General features: G+C 40.2%; 1 protein-coding gene and 1 long non-coding RNA gene across 3 annotated transcripts in view; one reads left to right on the top strand and one right to left on the bottom strand.

Moving 5' to 3' along the window:
* Positions 1-21,831, bottom strand: part of LOC122205567 — a 37,480-nt gene that overhangs the window by 15,378 nt on the left and 271 nt on the right. Inside the window, exon 2 of the long non-coding RNA XR_006196137.1 lies at positions 21,464-21,548. This is a non-coding gene — a long non-coding RNA (uncharacterized LOC122205567). The remainder of the gene's footprint in view (positions 1-21,463; positions 21,549-21,831) is intronic.
* On the top strand, positions 78-16,937 carry HEMGN (hemogen). 2 transcript variants are annotated; one of them, XM_042914035.1, is made up of 5 exons: positions 78-178; positions 6,800-6,926; positions 8,669-8,762; positions 13,050-14,263; positions 16,785-16,937. In XM_042914035.1, the coding sequence occupies exons 2-5, from the start codon at positions 6,848-6,850 to the stop codon at positions 16,889-16,891; spliced, it is 1,494 nt and encodes a 497-aa protein (XP_042769969.1). In that variant the 5' UTR covers positions 78-178; positions 6,800-6,847; the 3' UTR covers positions 16,892-16,937. The 2 variants fall into 2 exon arrangements, with proteins under 2 accessions (XP_042769969.1, XP_042769970.1); XM_042914036.1 differs by lacking the exon at positions 78-178 and adding an exon at positions 4,298-4,400.

Here is a 21,831-nt window from a genome sequence, read left to right as displayed (position 1 = left end):
TAAAATTTCAGGTACCTATTATAAAGTGACTAACATATCATCATCACCATCATCATCAAAGGCTTTGTGATGGAGGCAACTCAGTACCTGGCATCAAAGGCTTTGTGATGGAGGCACTCAGTATCTGGATGGACAGACACAGGGAGGAGCACTGAACAGTCAGGAGGTGTGAATAAAGGTACTGTGGGTGTTAGAACGAGCCACAGCCAAACAGGGAGGGCAAAGCACTGTTTAATCAGAACAGTGTGGGGGTATTTTCAGGAAAGGAATGGGAGGGAAGGTTGGGAAGTTGGTTTTAAAGGCCAGGCTGAAAAATTGAGTCTGTATCTTGCAAGTATTACTGACACTTTACAGTATTCTACAAAGAGTAGAACCGAGTACCAAGTGAGCCAGTACTGAGTCAGCCATAGGGGGAATGTTCTGGCTGTTAGTGCAGGACAGTCTGGGCAAGGTGAGGGAAAATGGAAGCAGCTAGACCATTTAGGAAGCTTTTCCAGTACTTCCAATGAGAAGTTGAGGTTCCCCTCTGGGATGGTGGCATGGGGAAGGATAAAAGGGAATGAACATGTGGGACACTGGGAAGACGAAATTCATTGAACTGTGCCCAGCTGGAGGCTGTGTCCAGTGAGGAGGCAGAGGCCAAGACAATTGTGAAGGTTTACAGCTGGATGACCAGGAACGTGGCGCCACTACCCTAGCAGAAAGAAACCAGAGGAGACTGGTCTTATGGGGAGGATAAATTTGCTTTTCGCTATGCTAAGTTTGAGGTGCAGTGGGATATTCCATAATGAATGGTATCCAAGAACACGTGAGCTTAGAACTCAGACTGATATTTATTTAGAAGATATCTGTACAGAGATAATAGCTAAAGGGATACGGTTGGATCAACCATCTAAGAAGGGTGGGAGTATACAGAGAAAAGATCAGGGAGTCATCCTTGGGAAATACCTCCTACATCTAGGGATGTGAAAGAGAAGCCTGGGAGCAAGGATGAGGAAGAGGGAGAAAGGGGAAGAACGCACCGCCACAGATGCCAAGGGCAGGGCAGGTTTCCAGGAGAGTGCAAGTGCCAGGAGGAATCACGAGCTATAGGAGGTCAGAGAGAACTGTGGAGGGGCCACTAGGAAGTCACTGATGAGGCATGAGAGAACAATATGTGGAAAGAAAAACTAGACTGCAGGTGTGAAGGAATCTAGGAGGGGTGGGGGGAATAGGTCAAGTTAGTATAGTATGAGTTTGGGAAGTTAGGGAAAGAAAGGATAGAGATGGAATGGGGGCTCAAGGTGGGAGCAGAATGTTCTTCCCCACATAAACCACCACTCACAGCTAATCCAGAGATGCTTATTTGTCTGTACATTTAGAAATAGAAAGAAGCCTTGGGGGAGGATGCCAGAGGAGGAACTTTGGAACAAACTAAATTGAAAGTCAGGTTACCGCCATTCTAAAGTCATAGACCGTGTTATCACTGTGAGTACAGCAGCATCTGTTTTAGCAGAGACAGAACTCATTTATCATGCATCAACAGACTGTGAGAGAAGGAAACCAGAAACTCTCCCTCCCCACTTAGGAAAACAAAGCTTGATCCACACTCTTTGAAAAGAATTCAAAAGCTTTGGAAAAGGATTTTAGCAAGGAAGGAACGCTAAGAGAAATAAATGCACAATATCTTCCCTTCCTTCATTTGTCTACCCAACCGCACTCTAGGAAAATGCCTAGGTGCACTATTAGGACACTCCAATAATACTATGCACACCACCCAAGTTTATGGCACTCCGATCTACACAGTGCTTTTCATTTTACAAGAAGCTCTCACGATCACTTTCATCCTCACAGAATCCCTGTGAGGTTTTACTTTTTTTGTCTTACAAGTAAAGAAACCGAGGGTTAGAAAGAACTGAGCGATTTCCACCCCTACCCGCTAATTACACAGCCAGGAAATGGTACGGCTACATACCCTTTGCTCTTTCTTGTACACATTCTCAGATACCACTCACATGGTCCTCACAGCATGATGTTCTAGGTGTGGTATGACAAACCGAAGTGTAGCAGGACTCTGATCTACCCCTGGTGTGGGGGCTTTATAATTACATCAGTATAGCCTAAAACTACATGAGCTCTGGAGCACTTTTATCAGATCACGTTTTTGACTAGATAGTATCCCGTGCTCCCCTCTCACCCCCATCATCAGAGCCCCGGGGCAGAAGTTCTTAGCAATGTTTCCTTCCTCCCACACCTTCCCAGTTCAATCAGCCCTCTGAAATGCATGAACAAGGCCTCAATATTTAAACTTGCTCCAGGGGTGCCTGGGTGACTCAGTGGTTAAGTATCCAACTTTTGATTTTGGCTCGGTCATGATCTCACAGTTCATGAGTCGGAGCCCTGAGTCAGTTGGGCTTTACACTGGTGGCACAGAGATTCTCTGCTTGGGATTCTTTCTCTCTCTCCCTTTCTCTCTTCCCAGTCTCTAATTGTGCACTCACTCTCTCTCTCTCTCTCTCTCTCTCTCTCTCTCAAAATAAGCATTAAAACACACACACACACACACACACACACACACACACACACACACACACACAAAATAAACTTGCTCTAGAGTTAGGAGGCAGGAAAGCAATTCTCTCCCTCAATACCTGGTTTGATCTTGTGGGAAGAAGGCTGAACCAGGAGGCTGAAGGCCCAGGTTCCACACTTACACTGCCAGTCTAGCTCTGTGACCTTAAATCACTCAATACTTAGCACCAGTGTCTTGATCTGAAACATGAAGATCTGTTTTATGTCTGCCGCAAGGATCCGGTGAAACACTTGTGAAATAGGGCCCTGTGTGGAGTTTAATTTTCTGCTGTAGCTGACTTGACCTCCTTAATTTTTGAAAGAGGAGCTGTGCATCTTCATTGTGCACTGGGCCCTGCAAATTAGGTAGCTGGTCCTGCCTGTATGACCTTGACCAAGTAACAACCTCTCTGGGCTCCACAGTCCGTAATTAACTGAATTGAACTGTTAGGAAAGAGACAACCCTCAACCCTTCTTCTATTCTACTCGTTAGCAAAATTCACCACAATTGTTCACCCCCTTCTTCTTGAAATGTTTTTTTCCCTGTGGCTTCTGGGATACTTTACTTTTCCGGTTTTCCTCTGCTTCTCTGGCTGCTCCTTCCCTGTTTTCTCCCTAATCTGTTAACATGTCCCAAACTAAACTCCAATCATCTTCTTCAAGCTTGCTCCTCCCAGCCTTCCTCATATATTCGTGGTAACTCCGTCTTCCAGCTGCTCAGACCAAAACTCTTAGTCTTTGACTGTCTCTCACTCCACCTCCAATTTAGAAGCTACTCTAGAATCTGATCACTTCTTCACCACTCCCATCACAGTGCAAGGCTTCATCACCACTCACTGGGATGACTGCAAGACCCTTTTAACTGGTCTCCCTGCTTCCACCTCCTTTCCTGCTGCTAAGAGTCTATTCTCCACACAGTAGTCAGAATAATCCTTAAAAAATATAAATCAGATCATATCACTCTTCTCTTCAAAACCATCCCATGACTATCCATCTCAATCAGAGTAGAAATCCCTACATGGTGCAACAAACTTACCTCTCTGAACCTACTTCCTACCACCACCGACCATTTGCTGGTGTCCCTTTGCCTAGAATGCCCTCCCAGCTATCAGCCTGGCTGGCCCCTCACCTCTGTCAATTCTGTTCAACTGTCACCCTTTCTGTTAAGCCTTCCCTAATCACCCTATTTAATTAGTTAGTTAGTTAGTTAGTTAGTTAGTTATTTTAAAGTTTATTTATTTGAGAGAGAGAGGGCAGGGCGGGGAGAGGCAGAGAGAGAGAGAGGGAAAGAGCGAATCCTGAGCAGGCTCCTCACTGTCAGCACAGAGCCCGACACGGGGCTGGGACTCATGAACCGAACCATAAGATCATGACCTGAGCCAAAATCAAGAGTCAGATGCTTAACTGACTGAGCCACCTAAGCGCCCCTCACCCTATTTCAATAGCAACCAGCATCAACTTTCCCCCTCATTCCTCAGCCTGCTGTTCCCTGCTCAGTTTTCTCCAAAACACTTATCACCATCTGATATATTACATATGTATATATTTTAAATTTGCTTAGTGGTTCTCTCTCCCCACTAGACTGTAGGCTCTGTAAGGGCAGGAACTTTTGTCTTTTAGCTGCCATATCTCCAGTACATAGGATGGTGTCAGTGAATGACAGTAGGCAGAGTTCCAGAACAGATGATGGGATTACTATTATTAAGTCACAGCCACGTCAAGTCCTCTGAGTGTATAAAGTGCCTTCACAGGCTTCCTGCCCTGCATACAAGAGTGTGGACATTTATGGGGAACCACTGTGGCAGCCTCCCACTGGATTAAACTGTGGGGATGGAAAGGTGAATCAGGAGAGGTAACTACCCCCTAAGAGTTTGTGGCTTAGAAAGAGGTTTTGTGTATATATGCAAATAACTCTAGAACAAGGCAGCATTTGTTTAAAAATATCCACCCTTTAATTTAATGGCTAATATCTCACATTCTGGTAATGACTCCAGAGTTTTCCATAGGGAGAAGGGACAATGAACTATGGCTTGTGAACTTACTATGTGGCTACTTCTGTGTCCCAAACAAGTTCCTGCTCTGGCCTGCTTATCACATCAAAGACACCTTGCCTGGCTTCCAATCTACTTTGCTTTGAAGTCTTTCCACTGGCCTCCTCCACCCAAAATTGGCTCTATTTACTGTTAACTCAAGTCCCCACCCTCTTATAGTCCCTCCACAATCTGCTCCCAGATACAGGGAACAGGCAGGGGTGAAATCAACTTAGGAAGGTTGCAACAGGGTAGACAGTCTATTAGCTCTTTGCAATCAAGATGTGGATATATATACCTCAAGTGTACGGTGTACAGAATCCAGGAACTACATCTGTCAGTCTTTGCATCCTGACATTGTTGCTCAACATGTGCACAATATGAGGCGTTCACTAAGGTTTGCTGAATCATTGAACTGAATGTAATAAGCCCTGAGTAAGGATAAATTTTTTAAATTTTTTAAATCTTTATTTATTTTTGAGAGAGAGAGAGAGAGAGAGAGAGAGAGAGAGTGAGCAGGGCAGGGGCAGGGAGAGGGAGACACAGAATCCAAAGCAGGCTTCAGGTTCTGAGCTGTCAGCACAGAGCCTGACGCCGGGCTCGAACTCACGAACCGTGAGATCCTGACCTGAGCTGAAGTTGGATGCTCAACCGACTGAGCCACAGGTGCCCCGAGGGCCCTTTCACTTCTAATGCCTTAAAAGTCTAGAGAAGTAGGGGGCACATATTCACTTTTTAAAGTTTTTCTCTTTATAAAGGATTCTTTTCAGATTTCCTGAGTTTCTTTAGCACATTTATTTTTTTTTTAATTTTTTTTTTAACATTTATTTATTTTTGAGACAGAGAGAGACAGAGCATGAACGGGGGAGGGTCAGAGAGAGGGAGACACAGAATCTGAAACAGGCTCCACGCTCCGAGCAGTCAGCACAGAGCCCGACGCGGGGCTCGAACTCACATACCGCGAGATCGTGACCTGAGCCGAAGTCGGACGCTTAACCGACTGAGCCACCCAGGCGCCCCTCTTTAGCACATTTAAAACTATGACTTGGTTTACCAAAATCTGGTTACTGTATTTTATTATTAATAAAAGCAGCTAATACTTGTTAAGCAAGTTCAATATTCCAGGCATATATAAAATGTTTTATACAGACCATTTGATTTAATCACCCCAATAACACCACAAGATAGATACCAATACTGTCCCCATGTTGTAGATTGGTAAAGTGGCCCCTAGACTATCTAACTTGCTGAACTAAGCAACTTTGGAATTCAAACTCTCTTCAATCCAATCTATGACTCTAGAATACTGCTGCTCCTGCATCTCTCAGAAAGGCTGCTCATAGCAGGGTGTGTTCAGTAGTCCTTCCCTACTTGAACAGCCATAGTCCTCTGTGCTTCCTTACCTTCTCAAATGGAGTAACCAACTGGGGATGGGGTAATTCCTTTGGTTTCAACTTAATTTCTGTGACATAACATGGTCATATTTTCATTAAGAAATTCTTTTTGCCCTTCCCTGGATGAGTAACAGTGGATTTCACTAGTCATCTTGAGGCACTTGTGAATGATCAGGTGAGCAGAAAAGGGTTCAGATTTGCTTTGAATTCCTAATTTGGTTCCTTGGGTCTATTATCTAAATTTCACAGCATATACACATGTGAAATTTATTTTGCAACAGATAAAGGTAATAGTGCCACATGCAGGAAAATAACGTAAGGTTAATTTCATAGCTTCATAATTTTCACATTCATGATTTTCACTTTTTCACAAGAACTCTGCGAGGTGGGCAAGTCAGGAATTATTTACCCACTTTGCAAATGAGGAAAGAGCCACAGAATGGGGAGGTGACTTATTCTACGACATGGACTGGTTAGGTCTTACAGCTAGGGCACTTTCTACACTATGCCATTTCCATCTGGAAAAAGGACCATCAGACTGAGGCACTTCTTGGCAGACAGAAATAAATGACTGCTGTACTGGAGGCTGCACGATGCCAGGCTGTGGCCGTGGGGCTCCCTGTATAACTAGCAACTATACTACAGGATGAAGATAGTAGGACCAACCATGCCCCCTACTCACACCTGTGCAGTGTGATAAAGATAGTAGAAGTAGTCAGCAGCTGTGGTCCAACCAGATAAAACTTTTAGGCGGGAAGTAAAGTGACAAACTCGTGTGTGCGTGTGTGTGTGTTTAACTGTTAGTTGCTTTGATATTTTTAAAAAGGCTGTTTGTGGAAGTCAGACCACACAGCAGGAAGAATTAACAGCAAGATGGATTTGGGAAAGGACCAATCTCGCTCAACGCTCCATCAGACACCTGGTCCTCATCAAGAAGAGAACCATGTTCCAGGTAATGAAAGAGATCTTAAGAGGTCTCTACTGGCCACTAAGATGTCTTAGTGACAGTTGGGAAGAACTGGGCTGTGATTATTTTCCTAATTTTTATGGATCTGGCCCCCAAAAAGCACATAATTGAGTATGTTCATATAACCTTAGATGGGAAGGATTGGGGCTGTATAACCTTCTGAGGTGACTTCTAATACATTAAGATTCTAATAAGCAGAGAAACACAAGGACATAATAAATTCTTGATAATATATTTAAGTGAAAGATAATGTTAAAATACCCGGTACTGAACGGTTGAGGTAAAACAACCATTATACCCCTATACTTCTATGGTAGGGTAAATTTGGTATAATTTTTTGGAAAGAGATCTGGTCTACCTATTGTCAGATCTTTAATAGTGCTTATTCTCTTGACTTCCTAATCTTAGTTTTGGGTCTATCCTAAAGCAGCATTTCTCAAAATGTTTTGCAGAACCCTAGGTCTCGAGACAGTTAATTTTTTTTGTGCCATGGATCCCTTTGGCACTCTGAGGAACCTATAGATACCTTTTTATAATAAATATTTAAAATATATAAAATTAATAGATAAAATTCCAAAGGAAGCAATTGTAAGATATAGCTATTAAAATGAAAAACTGTGATACAGTAATATATATGCTTATTTATAGACACATTACATAACAAGATTATAGTAATGGTGAATCTAACAGCATTGCATCAAATCAAATATATCATCTCAAATAAATTGTGTTTTTAGGTGTCTGCAACAACTGTAATGTGATGTGGAAAAAATCTGTGATTTCTTTTGGTGACAAAGTCACTTACTGCACAAAAATTTCTGTGGTTTGTCACCTACATTCATAATTGAAGGAAATGGTAAATTAACTAGACATCGATAAAAATAGACATATAATATCCCCCAAATCCAAATTTATCATTAAGAACTTCTGTCTTAAGAACAAAAGCTGCTATGGCCCAAGGAGCATGCTCTGCCTTTTGGGGCCCTCCATGCAAGTTTGTCATCACTTTACAGGCTCTAAGAGGACCCATTAACTTTTCACAAACTCAGATGGCAACAGAACCTTTCTTTTGATAATAACTTCCCAAAGAGCTTGGACAGACATCATCCTAAGGAAAAAACTCAAAAGGAAAAAAACTGTATGCATGAATATTTATTATAGTTTGAGCTACCGTGACAAAAAAAACCCAACAGCCCATAAAATTGGCAACAACCAATACATGTGGAATGACTGGGCAAGTGGGAATACATGAACTTGATTAGAGTTATAATTATGAGGACTATACCATAGAAAATATTTCTGACATGATGTTAGGTTAATAAATGATAAAATTATGGTATGCTATCATTACAACTTTGTATAATATGGAGACTAGATATGAGAAATAAAATGAAAACAGGTTATAATGTTAAGGATGGCAGAACACGGCTGATTTTTTTATGTTTGTGCAATATGTAAAATTATTTTGAAGAAACTAATGGGTTGACAGAACACATATGTATAAAAACTGACCCTTTCATTTAAAAATGCTTACTGAGCATTTGCTCCTAGGCATTCTTTGGAGGCATAAGGATGAATAAAATGTGGTCCTTGTCCTTCAAAAGCAAGGAGAAGAACAGACACCCAGGATGGGGTGGGGGTGGGGGTCTCCACCTTGCCATAGGACTCTTGCTGATAAATGCCACAATTTATCACTATCTCCTATAACTTCCATCTTGATCCTACAGAAATCATTGGAACTTGGAATCTGCGAAACAGAGAACAACTCAGGAAAAGAAAAGAGGAAGCACAAGAGAAGCAAACTTCACAATGGCAATTTGGGTATGGTATCATTGCAGGGGAAGAGGAATGGCTATTTGTCAAGTATATGCTATGGGTCAAGTAGTGCTGAGTGCTTTTACACACTATATTTTATCCAACAATTCCATGAATCAGGAGCTGGTATTCCTATTATACAAAAAGAAAAAAAAAAAGAAGCCAAATCTCCAAAAGGTTCAATCTCTTGCCTAGAATCACACAGCTAGTGAAGTGGTGGGAATGGAATTTTATCCCTGTTCTTTTTAAATTAAAGCACCAGGCAGTTGAATTCCATTGTAGAGAGGCCTGGTGTTCTTTCTACTACTCTGGTAATATAAACATAGAAGCATCTTGTCGGGAGCAGGAGATACCTTTGAGGAGAGCTCCTGGCTAGTTTTCCAAGCTTTCTATTAGTAAAATACTAATTGAATGAGTACGATTAACCCTCCATGGAGCAAACCAAAACACTTTATGTAAATAAGTGACAGGAGAGTTTAGGAGTTTTTAAATCTCCAAGCAAAGTCACTTGTATATAATCTTAGGGAGAGAGTACAAGACCACGATTATAAGTGAGACAGCATCTAACTGCATCCGTTTAAAATATGACTATGAAAACAGAGGAGGTGCTTGGAGATAGAAAAGGAGAGCCCAAGGAGCTTGTCTAAGCCTGGGTTTCTCAACCTGGGTACTATTGATGTTGTGGATAGGATAATTCTTTATGTGGGAGGCTGTTGTGTGCATTGTAGATGTTTAGCAGCATCTCTGGCATCTAGAGACCAGTAGCACGCCTCCCACCTGCATTGTGGCAACCAAAAATATCTCCAGACATTGTCAAATGTCTCTTGGTGTGGGGGACTAAGGGGCAAAATTGCCCCCAGTTGAGAACCACTGATCTAAGCACTCTTTTATTATAACAATAATAATTATTATATTATTATTAGATTAGTAGGAGTTATATTTGCATTTCTTCATTGTTGCGAAAAATGTTTCTTTTGGTGGCAAAGATAAAATAGATATACATTAAAAAAACATACAATATAGATGTTTTAGCACTTTTCTTAAGAAAGGGCACCAATCTCCCCTGGGGACTGAGAATCTTCTGTTCTGCTATAACACATGTTTCTATAGCACCAATCAACTCACATATGATTGGTAAATAGGAGAATGATGTCAGTGTAATGTAGAAGCTGTATTGGTCCATGATTTTTCCTAATCAAAAAGGAATACAGTTAAAACCTTCAGCAGGAAAGGGAAAAGCCTTCAGCTTGGCTGCTGCATAAACAGGGCCCCTTTCAGCCCACATCCAGGGCTCCCTCCCCAGAGGACACCACCAGCTCCCCATAGCTCTCCATGAGTAGGCTGCACTTCCTCCTGGGCCCAACCCAATGGCAGCTGGCTCAGAGCACCACCAGCATTTACAGGATCTCAGCAGCTGAAAGCCTGCGTTTAAACTGTTGCTTTTGCGTATTTTTGCTATCCCCCAGGCAGCCTTCTCATAGTAAGCTGCCTATCTGGACTACTCAAGATATCTCCCCCAGTACCAATTATTGTTTTTGTTAGTGTTAGAAAGTTGCACAAGATTTGAGTTGTTTGCTTTAACTCTATTTTCCCCCATAAGCACTGCACTTTTAGTGTAGGATTTTGCTGAAAGTGAGGCTTTTCAGGAATGCATATATTGTGTTACAGCAGAAACTTCTGTACTCGAGTCCTGTGGCAAGTGACTCTGTTGAAGAATATCCTTATATTCCCTAATTCCATACTCTCCGGGCAACCTTCTGATCATTATTTGGCTTCTCAAATACCTGCTACAGAGAAAGAGTGCATTCATCTGTGAGTGCAAGCATCCTCTGCTGTGTGACTTTGCATTTCTCACTGTTCACTTAAAAATTGGTTTTTAGGTTTATATATCAGCTATTTTCAGCTGGTTGATGAGTTCTATCCCAGATAAATGGAGCTGGTCTCAGTGTGCTGATCCAATTGGATTTCTGGGCTTGCTGGGTGGGGGGAGCAAGGCTGAAAAAGTCACTGAAGTAGAGGACACCTTGGTGAGCCTCTTGGCAGCTGGCCGGCCATGCTCTTAGGACATATCTCTGTGCTACTGAGGGCTATTCTCTCTCTCTCTTTTTTTTTTTTTTTTAACATTTATTTATTTTTGAGAGACAGAGAGAGACAGGGCGTGAGTGGGGGAGGGGCAGAGAGAGAGGGAGACACAGAATCCAAAGCAGGCTCCAGGCTCCAGGCTCCGAGCTGGCAGCACAGAGCCCAACGTGGGGCTCAAACTCACGGACCGCGAGATCATGACCTGAGCTGAAGTCGGACGCTTAACCGACTGAGCTGAGGGCTATTCTTACACAACATACCACACAGCGAAACCTAAGTGGTTCCAGAGAGAAGCAGCAGAGTGTAATGGTTAAGAGCCTTGGCTGTTAAAGCCAGAATGACTACTACATTTGAAGCGTGGCTCCCTCACTTCTAGCCATTTGACTTTGGACAAGAACGTGCGTCTGTTTTGTCATCTGCAAAGTGGAGATAATAATAGTATCTACCTCATAAATTGAGGTGAAGATTATATGAGATAACAGAATAAGCAAATTACTTAAAACAGTGCCTGGCACATAGGAAGCACTGTAAGTGTTTCCTATATTAATACGAATACTAATTTATATTTGAATAACTCATTCCTCTAAGTTATTGTATGCGATTCTTACAACGACCGCATGAGGTTGGACAGATACCATTTACTCCATTTTGCCTGTGAAGAAACCAAGGCATAGAGAGTTTGAGTGACTTACCCATGATCACATAGCTGATCAGTGACAGAGTTCAGATTAAATTTTAGACCACATAGATATATATGCATCTTTTGAAAAACTACCAGGAAGAACATGGAACATTACTCAGATTCCCTCATACAGTGATCTATGTGACAAGTTATTTAGTATTCAATATTAGAATAAAATAAGTGTTTCCTGAAAAAGTCACATATACCATCTTTTAAAAATCTGACAATTAGGACTTTATAATTTATCCTGTTACCTTTGTTAGTTGGAATTATACTTTAAAATGGTGAGGTGCCTTTCCATCATTTTTACATAACATTTTCTTGTATATTATTTCTAATATTAATTTTTGACTGTCTTATTACATGTTTACCTTTTTAATATTGATTTCAAACTGGTTTTAGGGAGGCAGTCTTTAAAAAATTTTAATTTTGGAAATTTCAAACATAAAGGCAGAATAGGGTATACATTTAAGTGCGCAAGGACTTACGAGCACTGCGAAGATAGAAAAGCACGGGTTTTATCTCGTTTGCTAACAGAAATAAGAATATTTACTACAAGAATATTTCTCCACAAGTAACAACGGTATGAGGCAGCTCATGTTCCTCACCTAAAAGCATGGCCCTCACAATAAATCCTGAGCAAGGAGAGCATTTCAGCCCCGTGGTTGGCAAGAGGAGGCTCTGTGGAGCAGGTAGCATGGAACAGAATTTCAATAGGTTTAGAAGAAGGATGAAATGTTTATTTTTAGTACCTTTTCCTCCCCACCACCAGCCCATCTGTATTAGCCATCTGTATTTGGTTATAGTTGCAGTACCTAACGAGTTGTCATTGGCCGAAATTTCCATGCATATCCTTTTATCTTTTAGATCCTTAATCTAGCTATTCATTTGGAGCAGGTATAAAATGGACACTCGTACCTTTCCACCAGGCTTCTTTACCTCAAGAGATGTTTTTGAAGCTTTTGACCCAGCTCACAGAACGTCTCATTTGACATGTATTGCTGCTCTTTAGCATTCTCTACACAAGACACTGAATTAGATAAGCAATTAGATATACATCTTCCGTCTGCAGGCTGTGCAGACAAGGAGCTGTGCCTGGATTGCAGATCCAGAAATGCAATTGTATCAGTTTACCCAGGGCATAGTGGGACTAACTCACACATGCTAAACCCAGACAGACCACTGTATAAACCAGAGTGCCAATCTATTAATTTATAACATCAATTATATGTTCTCCATAACCAATCTTTAAGTATATGCTCTCAAACACACATACTCTCTGCACTCACCAAGAAGGTTCCTTGTGAGCAAGGCGTCAAGAGACAAAAAGTCCCTGCGGGACATCTCCTCTCCTGACAACTAGCACTGGCTCCTTCATTTTACAAACAAGGAGGTTGAGGCCTAGAGAGATTAAGTGATTTTTTTCATGGTCATGCAACAAGGCAGCCGGAAGACCAGCGGCTGTTATTACTAAGCATTTATTTGAATCCTGTAGGCCCATTGCTGACACTAATTCTGATCTTTCACAGAGAGAAAAAATGCAAGAGGCCAAGGATGGGAAAAGGAAATAAAAGAGGCAGAAAGAGACAACAAAACACAGACCTGAAGGTGGAGCCTCAGTCACAATTTAAAAAGGACATGAGGGAGAAAGCATTAGCACCTATGGAGAAAGAACTTGAACCACCTAGGACTATAACTGAAGGGCTCTATCTGGTAGCCTCTCCCAAAAAAGTTGTGCCTGAGAAACAAATTTTTGCAATGGATCAAGAAGGCATTATACATCAGGCCAATTCTTCTGAGATACAAGAAACAGCAATACAAAACCACTCTTCTGAAACATGCCAAGATATGGCTGATCCTGAAGTCCTCTCTCCTAAAATAAGCCAAGAAACAGCTGTACTTCAAGGCCATCCTTCCAAAATGTGCCCTGACATGGCTGAACCTGAAGCCCTCTCTTCTAAAATGTGCCAAGAAACAGCCATACTTCAAAACCATTCTTCCAGAATGTGCCCTGATATGACTAAACCTGAAGACCTCTCTCCTAACTTGTGCCAAGAAATAGCTGTACTTCAAGGCCATCCTTTCAGAATGGCTGAACCTGAAGATCTCGCTTCTGAACTGTGCCAAGAAACAGCTATAGTCAAAGTCCTTCCTTCTAAAACTGAAGACATAGCTAACCTGGAAGGATGCTCTTCCGAAGCATTCACCAAACCAGATGTGCCTAAAGGCTATGCTCATGAAACATACCAGAAAAGAGATGAACCTGAGGAATACAATTCTGAACCAGATCAAGGAATTGCTGAGATTGAAAGCTTCTTGCCTAAAACAGAAGAAATAGCTGTGCCTAAAGACCTTTCTACAAAAACACACCAAGAAACAGTTAAACCCGAACACTTCTCTCATGAAACATATAAAGAAATTGCTGTGTCTAAAGCACCCTCTCATAAGACAATCCAAGAAATGCCTGCTGCTGGGGAATATCCACCTGAAATATACCAAGAAACACCTGAGTCTGAAGACTCTTCGCCTGAAATATACCAAGAAACAGGTGGGTCTGAAGACTATTCGCCTGAAATATACCAAGAAACACCTGGGCCTGAGGACCTCTCCACCAACACATATAAAAATAAGGATGTGTCTCAAGAATGCTTTCCAGAGCCGTACCAAGAAACAGATGGGCCCCAAGGCCAGGATCCTAAAGCACACCAGGAGGATGCTAAGGATGTTTATACTTTTCCTCAAGGTAGGGATGGTTTGTTGGGACAAGTCACTGAAACTGCCACTTAATAGGATTCCCCATTTATAATTAGAGCACCTACATAGGTATCCATATCCCTCAGAGTGATGATTTATAGCCTTCTTTCACAATTTAGGATATCCCCTGTTATCACAAGGGTATCATTCATGTCATTAGCTGGTTTCAAGTAAAAAATGTTTTTTATTCAACCAGGGCCTGTTTGGCACATTTACAAAGAATTAAAATAATTGGCAATATAAGTGTGTATACCAGGTACTTGACAGAGTATCCATTCTGGGAAACTTTAGCCAGTGAAATGAAATAAACCCAATATAGGATGAATTATGTGCAAAATATTTTAAAGAACGATTAAGTTTAAATTAACAAGAAAGTTTGATGAATAAAGTTTTTCTTGAGAATTAAAATGTCCCAGCAAACTAAAGGAAGTAAAGTCATGGTACAAGGTGCCAATGGGGTTATAAAGGTACAAGATATGATCCTGTTACAAAGGGAACTTGTTTTTGTAGGATTTATCAGGTTTGCCAAAAACCCTTTCTATCTCAGTATTTGTTCCTGAAAAGCATTCTCCTAAGCATGACACTTTTAAAGTAATGTGACCTTTCTTCAATTTGGCCTTTGCCTCAGGGATATAACTGAGAACCTTGGTTCTCTTTGTACAAAACCATAGACGGTATATGAAGTGGCCTGAGTCTAGCAGACCATATCCTTTTCTCAAGAAATCCTTCTGGTAGCTTATAAACAAATAAGCTCTTTCCTAAAAGATAACTACAACAGAGACATGGGGTTAGTTGGGTTCCAACGGGTGCAGGTTTTCAAGGGTGAAAACATTAGAGTAAAAAGCAGCCACGTGAAGCACTGTCTGGGCTGACGGGAGCCCCTGTTGGAGAAGCACTTATCCACACAGGGCTCGGTTCGAGCAGTTTCATTCCTGCCAAGGTTAATGTGGGCAATTAATTCATGCTTTTCTTGTTTGGGGTTTTGTCTGGCCAAACAAATGGAAGTATATACCTTTTTACTGATTAGAAAAGGCTCATAGTAATGAATCATAAATGTTCATTATGATAAATTAAAGCAATATGTAAGTGAATATAGAGTAAATCCCCCATGATCCCATCTCCTATCTCTGATCCCCATCCTGGAGGTTGTTTTCCCTTGTTTTAACAAATGACATAGTATAATACATTCTATTCTGTGTAAGCTGCATTTTTTCACATGCAATATATATCACGGCCATCTTAATGACATCTTTTGTAACAATTGTATGGTATTGTGTTATATGTACAATAATTTATCCAACCAGTCTCTGAAATGATGAACGTTTAGGTTACTGCCGAGTTTTACTATTATAACAATGTTCAGTGAACATCATTGGAACGAACATTTATTTGGCACTTTCTATGTGCCACACAAAAATCTTTTGTGTGAATTATTTTATTCAATGTTAAAAAGCTTACCAGAAAAATAATATTATCCCCATTTTATAGATAAGGAAACTGAGGCACTGGGAGCTTAAGTGTGTCTGATTATATCCATTGGATAAATCCCTAGAAATTGAAATGCTGGGCCAAAGGGTACCCACATTTAATGTTTGGATACATTCTGTCAAATGAGCCTCCCAAAATGTTTTAGCAGTCCACACAAACCAAGAGTTTATGTAAGTGCTTTTCCCCCAATACTGCACGATTACATTTAAAAAATCTTTTCCTATGTGTTAGGTTTTAAAAAAACCAAACAACCTAATTGTTTTAATTTCCACTTTTCTGATAATGACTGCTTCTAGGCATTAGTATTATTATGAATTTGAATTTCATGACTGTTATAAATTTGATTTTTTTCTTTTTAAAATTATTTTTTTAATGTGTATTTATTTGTTTTGAGAGAGAGCATGCACACGTGAGCCAGGGAGGAGCCGAGAGAGAGGGAGAGATAGAATTGCAAGCAGGCTCCATGCTGTCAGCGCAGAGCCTGACACAGGGCAATATCTCATGAACTGCGAGGTCATGACCTGAGCTGTAATCAAGAGTTGAATGCTCAACTGACCAGGTCACTCAGGCGCTCCTGAATTTTTTCTTTTGAGAATTGCCCGTTTGAATTCCTGTTCCATTTTAAATTTGATCTTTTTGTATTGACTTAGAAAATCTCTATGTAATAGTTAAGACTTTACCTACATATAAGTTGTAAATATATTTCCAGTTGTCTATGGTTTAAATTTATTTATAGTGGTTTTTGTCACCTACATGGCAAGATTTTAATTTTAATTTTTGGTAATTCAAACTTGTCATTCTTCTCCTTTCTGGTTTCTGATCTGTTTCCTGCTTAGAAAGGCCTTTCTAATCCTAAGATTATAAGAAAATTTTGTTTATACAACATTTATGGTATTTTAATATTTAAATCTTTAATTCATCTGAAATTTGCTTTTGTGCAAGGTGTGAGGTAGAGTTTTTTAATCTAGTCTATTGTCCCAGTTGACCATTTATTTAACCTATTTTCATATTTTATTTTACAGAAATGAGAGAAAAACCCAAAGCAGAGGAACCAGAGATACCAGCAATTCCAAATGTTCCTCAAGAGATTCATCCAGAAAATGACGTCTATAGTTATGTTTTGTTTTAACGATGCTCAACCATCAGTTGTCCAACAAAATACACATCTTAGTATACGTGTGATTCTCAAAATATTGTATCTCTACAATACTCATTAATATTTTAAGTGGTTTTTTTCCCACATATAGACTACAGCTGAAAGAGTGAACTAAGGTGTTTTTTGAGGCTCTACCACGTAGATGATATCCTGCTAGTTTGTGCGTGTGTGTGTGTGTGTGTATATGTATTTTGGAGTAAGGATAGCGGTGGGGAGAGACAGAAACGGGAAAGGGGGGGTGCTGAATAACTGATTTTTACCCTCAAGAACAAACCTTTCTTTGGTTGATTTTTTTAATTTATTTTTTTCCTTGGTTAATTCTCAAAAGTAGAGAGAGTATATTGTCTGTTCATTTAAAATTTGGGGAGTAATAGTTTTCTTGTAAACTTTGTTCAATTATCAATGTAACAATAGCATCAACATTTTATTCAGGCTTTAGTTGGCTTTTTAAGTTAATTTTAACAATTTATCCTTCTGGGACTCCTTCAAAGGTATTTTGAGGTAATGAGTAATAAATGTAGTTTACTTAAGTATTTGAATTTTGATTTTCTATTTTTCCTTTTTAAATATTGCATTTGTGCAAAAAGTACATTAAATCATTATCACATGCTTCACCGTGTGGACAGCATTGTGGTAAGCACTGTGAGGGTTAGAAGACCTATAGCATATAGTCCTTACCCAGCAGGGGTTTAATCTAGTTTTACGGGGGAATAAAACAGAATATAATTACAAAAGAAAGTAAGAAAGGCTAGTGTCATTTGAATAGTACATAGAATAGAGGAAACACTCCCCTCCCCCCCCCTTTTTTTTTTTGCTGGAGTGACCTGAAAAGATTAAATCTCCAAAAGATGAAAAGATGAAAAAGATTTGTATTGTAGGTGAGGATCACAGCATTATTGTATGTGACACAGAGAAGGGTGAATTCGAGACATATTCAAGAGAACTACTTGTAAACTACAGTTAATGCAGGGTCCATGTGGAATAGCAGGCTAATAGGCTAAAAATCTCATATTATTAGTGTGAACAGAATTTTCCATACCAAAGATTACGTAAGGTAATGGGGAACTAAGTAAGACTTTTGAACAATGGAGTGGCAGTTTCAGTATTTTAAGAATATCTATCTGGTGATAATGGTCACGATTAGCTGAAAATGACAAGAGACTGGGGGCAGGAATAGGAACTCTTCCAGGTGGGAACATGTCTGAAAAACTCCGTGGGATTTGGTTGGGGGGGGGGTTGTTTGCAGTTTTCCCTCTGTAGAAGACTAAAGTAAAGGAGATTTCTGTGAGTAAAGGTTTAGTTTAGCAAGGGCGCAATTGCATAAGCTCTATAGGCACATAGGCACTGTGCTAGGTTCTAGGCTATACAGTGAAGAACAAGACAGAATCCCAGTCCCTCAAGCATTCGTAGTGTAGAACAGAGGTTCTTAACACTCAGGATATATTAGAACCACTGAGGTAGATTTAAAAATTACAGGGGCGCCTGGGTGGCTCAGTCGGTTAAGTGTCCGACTTCGGCTCAGGTCACGATCTCGCGGTATGTGAGTCCGAGCCCCGCGTCGGGCTCTGTGCTGACTGCTCAGAGCCTGGAGCCTGTTTCAGATTCTGTGTCTCTCTCTCTCTGACCCTCCCCCGTTCATGCTCTATCTCTCTCTGTCTCAAAAATAAATAAACGTTAAAAAAAAAATTAAAAAAAATAAAATAAAATAAAAAATAAAAATTACAGCTGTGCCTCCCCAGGGATTCTGATTTACCTGCCTAGGACGACATCCAGGCATAGGTATTTTAATTTTTTAGTTTATTTTTTTTTGTTGTTGTTTCAAATATTCTTTGAGGAATAATTTTAGAAATTAAAGAAAATTTGTAAAGACAGTACAGAAGTTTCTGTATACCTCTCACCCAGTTTATCCTAATGTTAACATGTTCTATAACCATGGTCCATTTATCAAAACTTAAGAAATTAAGACAGGTGACATTACCATTATTTGGATTTCATTAGTTTTTGTGCTAATGTCCTTTTTTGGCTTCAGGATCCAATCTCCGATATGACATTGCATTTAGAATATTTAAAAAGCTCTCCAGGTGAACCTTGTGCAGCTACAGTTGAGGACCACTAGTGTATGGGGAGGGTACAATGCTCTTTCCTTCCTGTTTGCACACATTCCCCCACAAACATTACATTTTTTTCCTCTTGGGGTGTATGCATCATACAATGATTACTCATACTCCATTATATTACTCAAGTGACATATTGAGGGCAGAATAACCATATAATAGTCCTTTATATCTGGATGGCACTTCAGAATTTATACTTTGATATACACTGATTTGCTCAGGAGTGTATGAAATTGGCAGGGCAGTGATTATCATTCCAGTTTTATAGATGAGGGAATAACCTCAGAGAGGCTGGGTACTCACCTAAAGTAACATCTAACTTCCTTAGTACTTTTCATGCTGGGTCTAATCTTAGAAAATCTGGTCTCAATTTCATCTGCCAGAGTGGGTCAACATTAGTCAGAAAAGGGTAGATGGAAGTTTCATGTTCTAATAGTGTTGCATTAAAGAGGAACCATAAGAGATTTGCATACGTGCCATGCACAGGGGCATAAAGGTGAAACAGATGACAAAGTAGATGGAATGAAGAATATAGAATGTTAGAAGGAGAGGGATCTTCTCTTTTTACCTTTTAGGACCCTTTCTGCTGCCCTCTCACCCCACTCCCTGTATACACACAATCTCTGCTTTCTCACTATTCTTATTCAAACACCAGTGTGCATCTAAACATTTTCCAGTTTTCTTCTTGGCTTAAAACGTTGAGGTCACAGAATCAAAAGTTTTGCAACCATCTAAGCCCACTTTGTACTACCCTCCTCTCATGGTAGGTACAATGGTGGTTCTTAAAAATCCATGAAACACATGCTACTAAATCTAAAATGATCTCATGAGAAGTCCCAAAGCTTTAATTGTTTTTCAGGGATCCTTCATCCAAGTGAAAGATTAAGAACCATTGCAAGGGGAAGTGTTCTGTAACTGTAGGCTCATGACCACCTGTATTAGAAGCATTTAGTGTTTTTTTTTTTAAATTTTTTTAACGTTTTTACTTATTTTTGAGAGAGACAGAGACAGAGTACAAGCGGGGGAGGGGCAGAGATAGAGGGAATCACAGAATCTGAAGCAGGCTCCAGGCTCCAAGCTGTCAGCACAGAGCCCAATGAGGGGCTTGAACTCACGAACCATGAGATCATGACCTGAGCTGAAGTCAGACGCTTAACCAATGGAGCCACCCAGGAGCCCCAGCATTTAGTTTTTTTAAAGGCAGATTCCTAGATTTTACCTCCAAAGAAAAGATTGCCTTACAAAGTTTTTATTTATTTATTTTGAGTGGGGAGGGGCAGAGAGGGAGATAGAATCCCAAGCAGACTCCGTACTGTCCGTTTAGAGCCCGACAGAGGGCTCGAACTCACAAACCTTGTGATCATGACCTCAGCCAAAATCATGAACCAGGTGTTTAACCAACTGGGCCACCTAGGCGCCCCAGAAGGTTGCCTTATAAATTACAAATAATCTTACATAACTCTAGAAAGGATAATAAAAACCTCAAATCATATAATAAAAGTGTTACATATTTAAATTCCTATTTTCCAGAACAAAAAATTTTACCTTTGAAATTTAGATGTGGCAATCTACATCAGTGTCTCCAAATCTGCTTTGCATCTCAGTACTTGCCACACTTGGGAATGCATTTTTTTTTTTCGTGATTATCATTAGATAATGATATCTAAGGTCAGGAGGGCAAATACATTTCCACACTAGTCTGTCCACAAATTAAGCAATACTATCACTTTCAACACCACCATCTAGTGGCAAACACAGCTATTACAGTGCCAGTTTCACAGAGTGTATATAGCTTAATTGTTCTCAAACTTGTTTCTGCAGACACACTGATTAACAGCATTTCCCCTGGAAACAGATAAATGGCATTTTTTTTCAAATTTTCATGGACAGACGACAGAAGACATATTTATGAATGTGATCAATTTTAAAGTGTGTGTGTATGTGTATGTGTGTGTGTGTGCGTGAGTGTGTTTTCAACCACAACCTTCTCTTTCAATCTTTGGCTCCTGCTGGTTATTTTCTGCTAGTGATCTATTTATTACTCCATAACAAATGAAAAGGTTTAGCGACAGCTTTTCATGGTTGTGCGTTTAAAATCTGTGGATTTGCATGCTTTTGAATATTTTATATTGCAAGCCATTTATTCTCCCCACCACAAACAGGATAAAAAGCCCATATACTGAATTACATACGCAGAGAAACTTGATATAGGTGAGAGATGACGTTACAAGTAAGTAGGTAAAAGGATAGTATCGTTACAAGGATAACTGGTCATCGCATGGGATGAAAATACGATTCTATTTGGCCCTTTTCAGAGCTGTCCAGAAACAAAGATTACAATCTCTTCTGTGTACATGGCATATTGACCCTCAATTTCATTCTCGCTTCAATTCCCGCAAAGTATGGAGCACACAAAAAACTCCCCACTTACCCCCTATTCCAGTGTGAGGCTCCCCATCCATTAGACTTTAAATAAGGCTTACTTGGGGTTCCTTGCTGACAATACATCGTTTTTACTGTGGAAAAATTGAATATACATAAGTATAAATAATCATCTGTGTATTCCTACCACGCAAGAATTTCTAACATTTCCCAACATCCGATAATTATGCTAATGTGGTAACTGCATATATCCATCCTTTTTCTTTAAAAATTCGAGAGAGACATCTTAGTGCATAAATCGTCATCGAATGTCCCCACTGGCAAGCAATGGAACGCGGAGTCGCTGACTGGCGGGGAATCGCAGCGGATCCGCTAAAGTCAACGGAGGCCCGGACCCGGGAAAGGAACCGAGGCCGG

Source organism: Panthera leo, chromosome D4 (assembly GCF_018350215.1).
Source record: "Panthera leo isolate Ple1 chromosome D4, P.leo_Ple1_pat1.1, whole genome shotgun sequence".
NCBI lineage: Eukaryota > Metazoa > Chordata > Mammalia > Carnivora > Felidae > Panthera > Panthera leo.
Note: the sequence above shows the minus strand (reverse complement) of the source record. Positions and strands in the feature narration are given on the sequence as shown.

Coding starts and splice junctions, on each gene's coding strand:
- HEMGN (XM_042914035.1), top strand. CDS start 6,848: ATGGATTTGGGAAAGGACCAATCTCGCTCAACGCTCCATCAGACACCT. Junction 6,927..8,668: donor AGAAGAGAACCATGTTCCAG/GTAATGAAAGAG, acceptor TTGATCCTACAG/AAATCATTGGAACTTGGAAT. Junction 14,264..16,784: donor TGTTTATACTTTTCCTCAAG/GTAGGGATGGTT, acceptor TTTATTTTACAG/AAATGAGAGAAAAACCCAAA.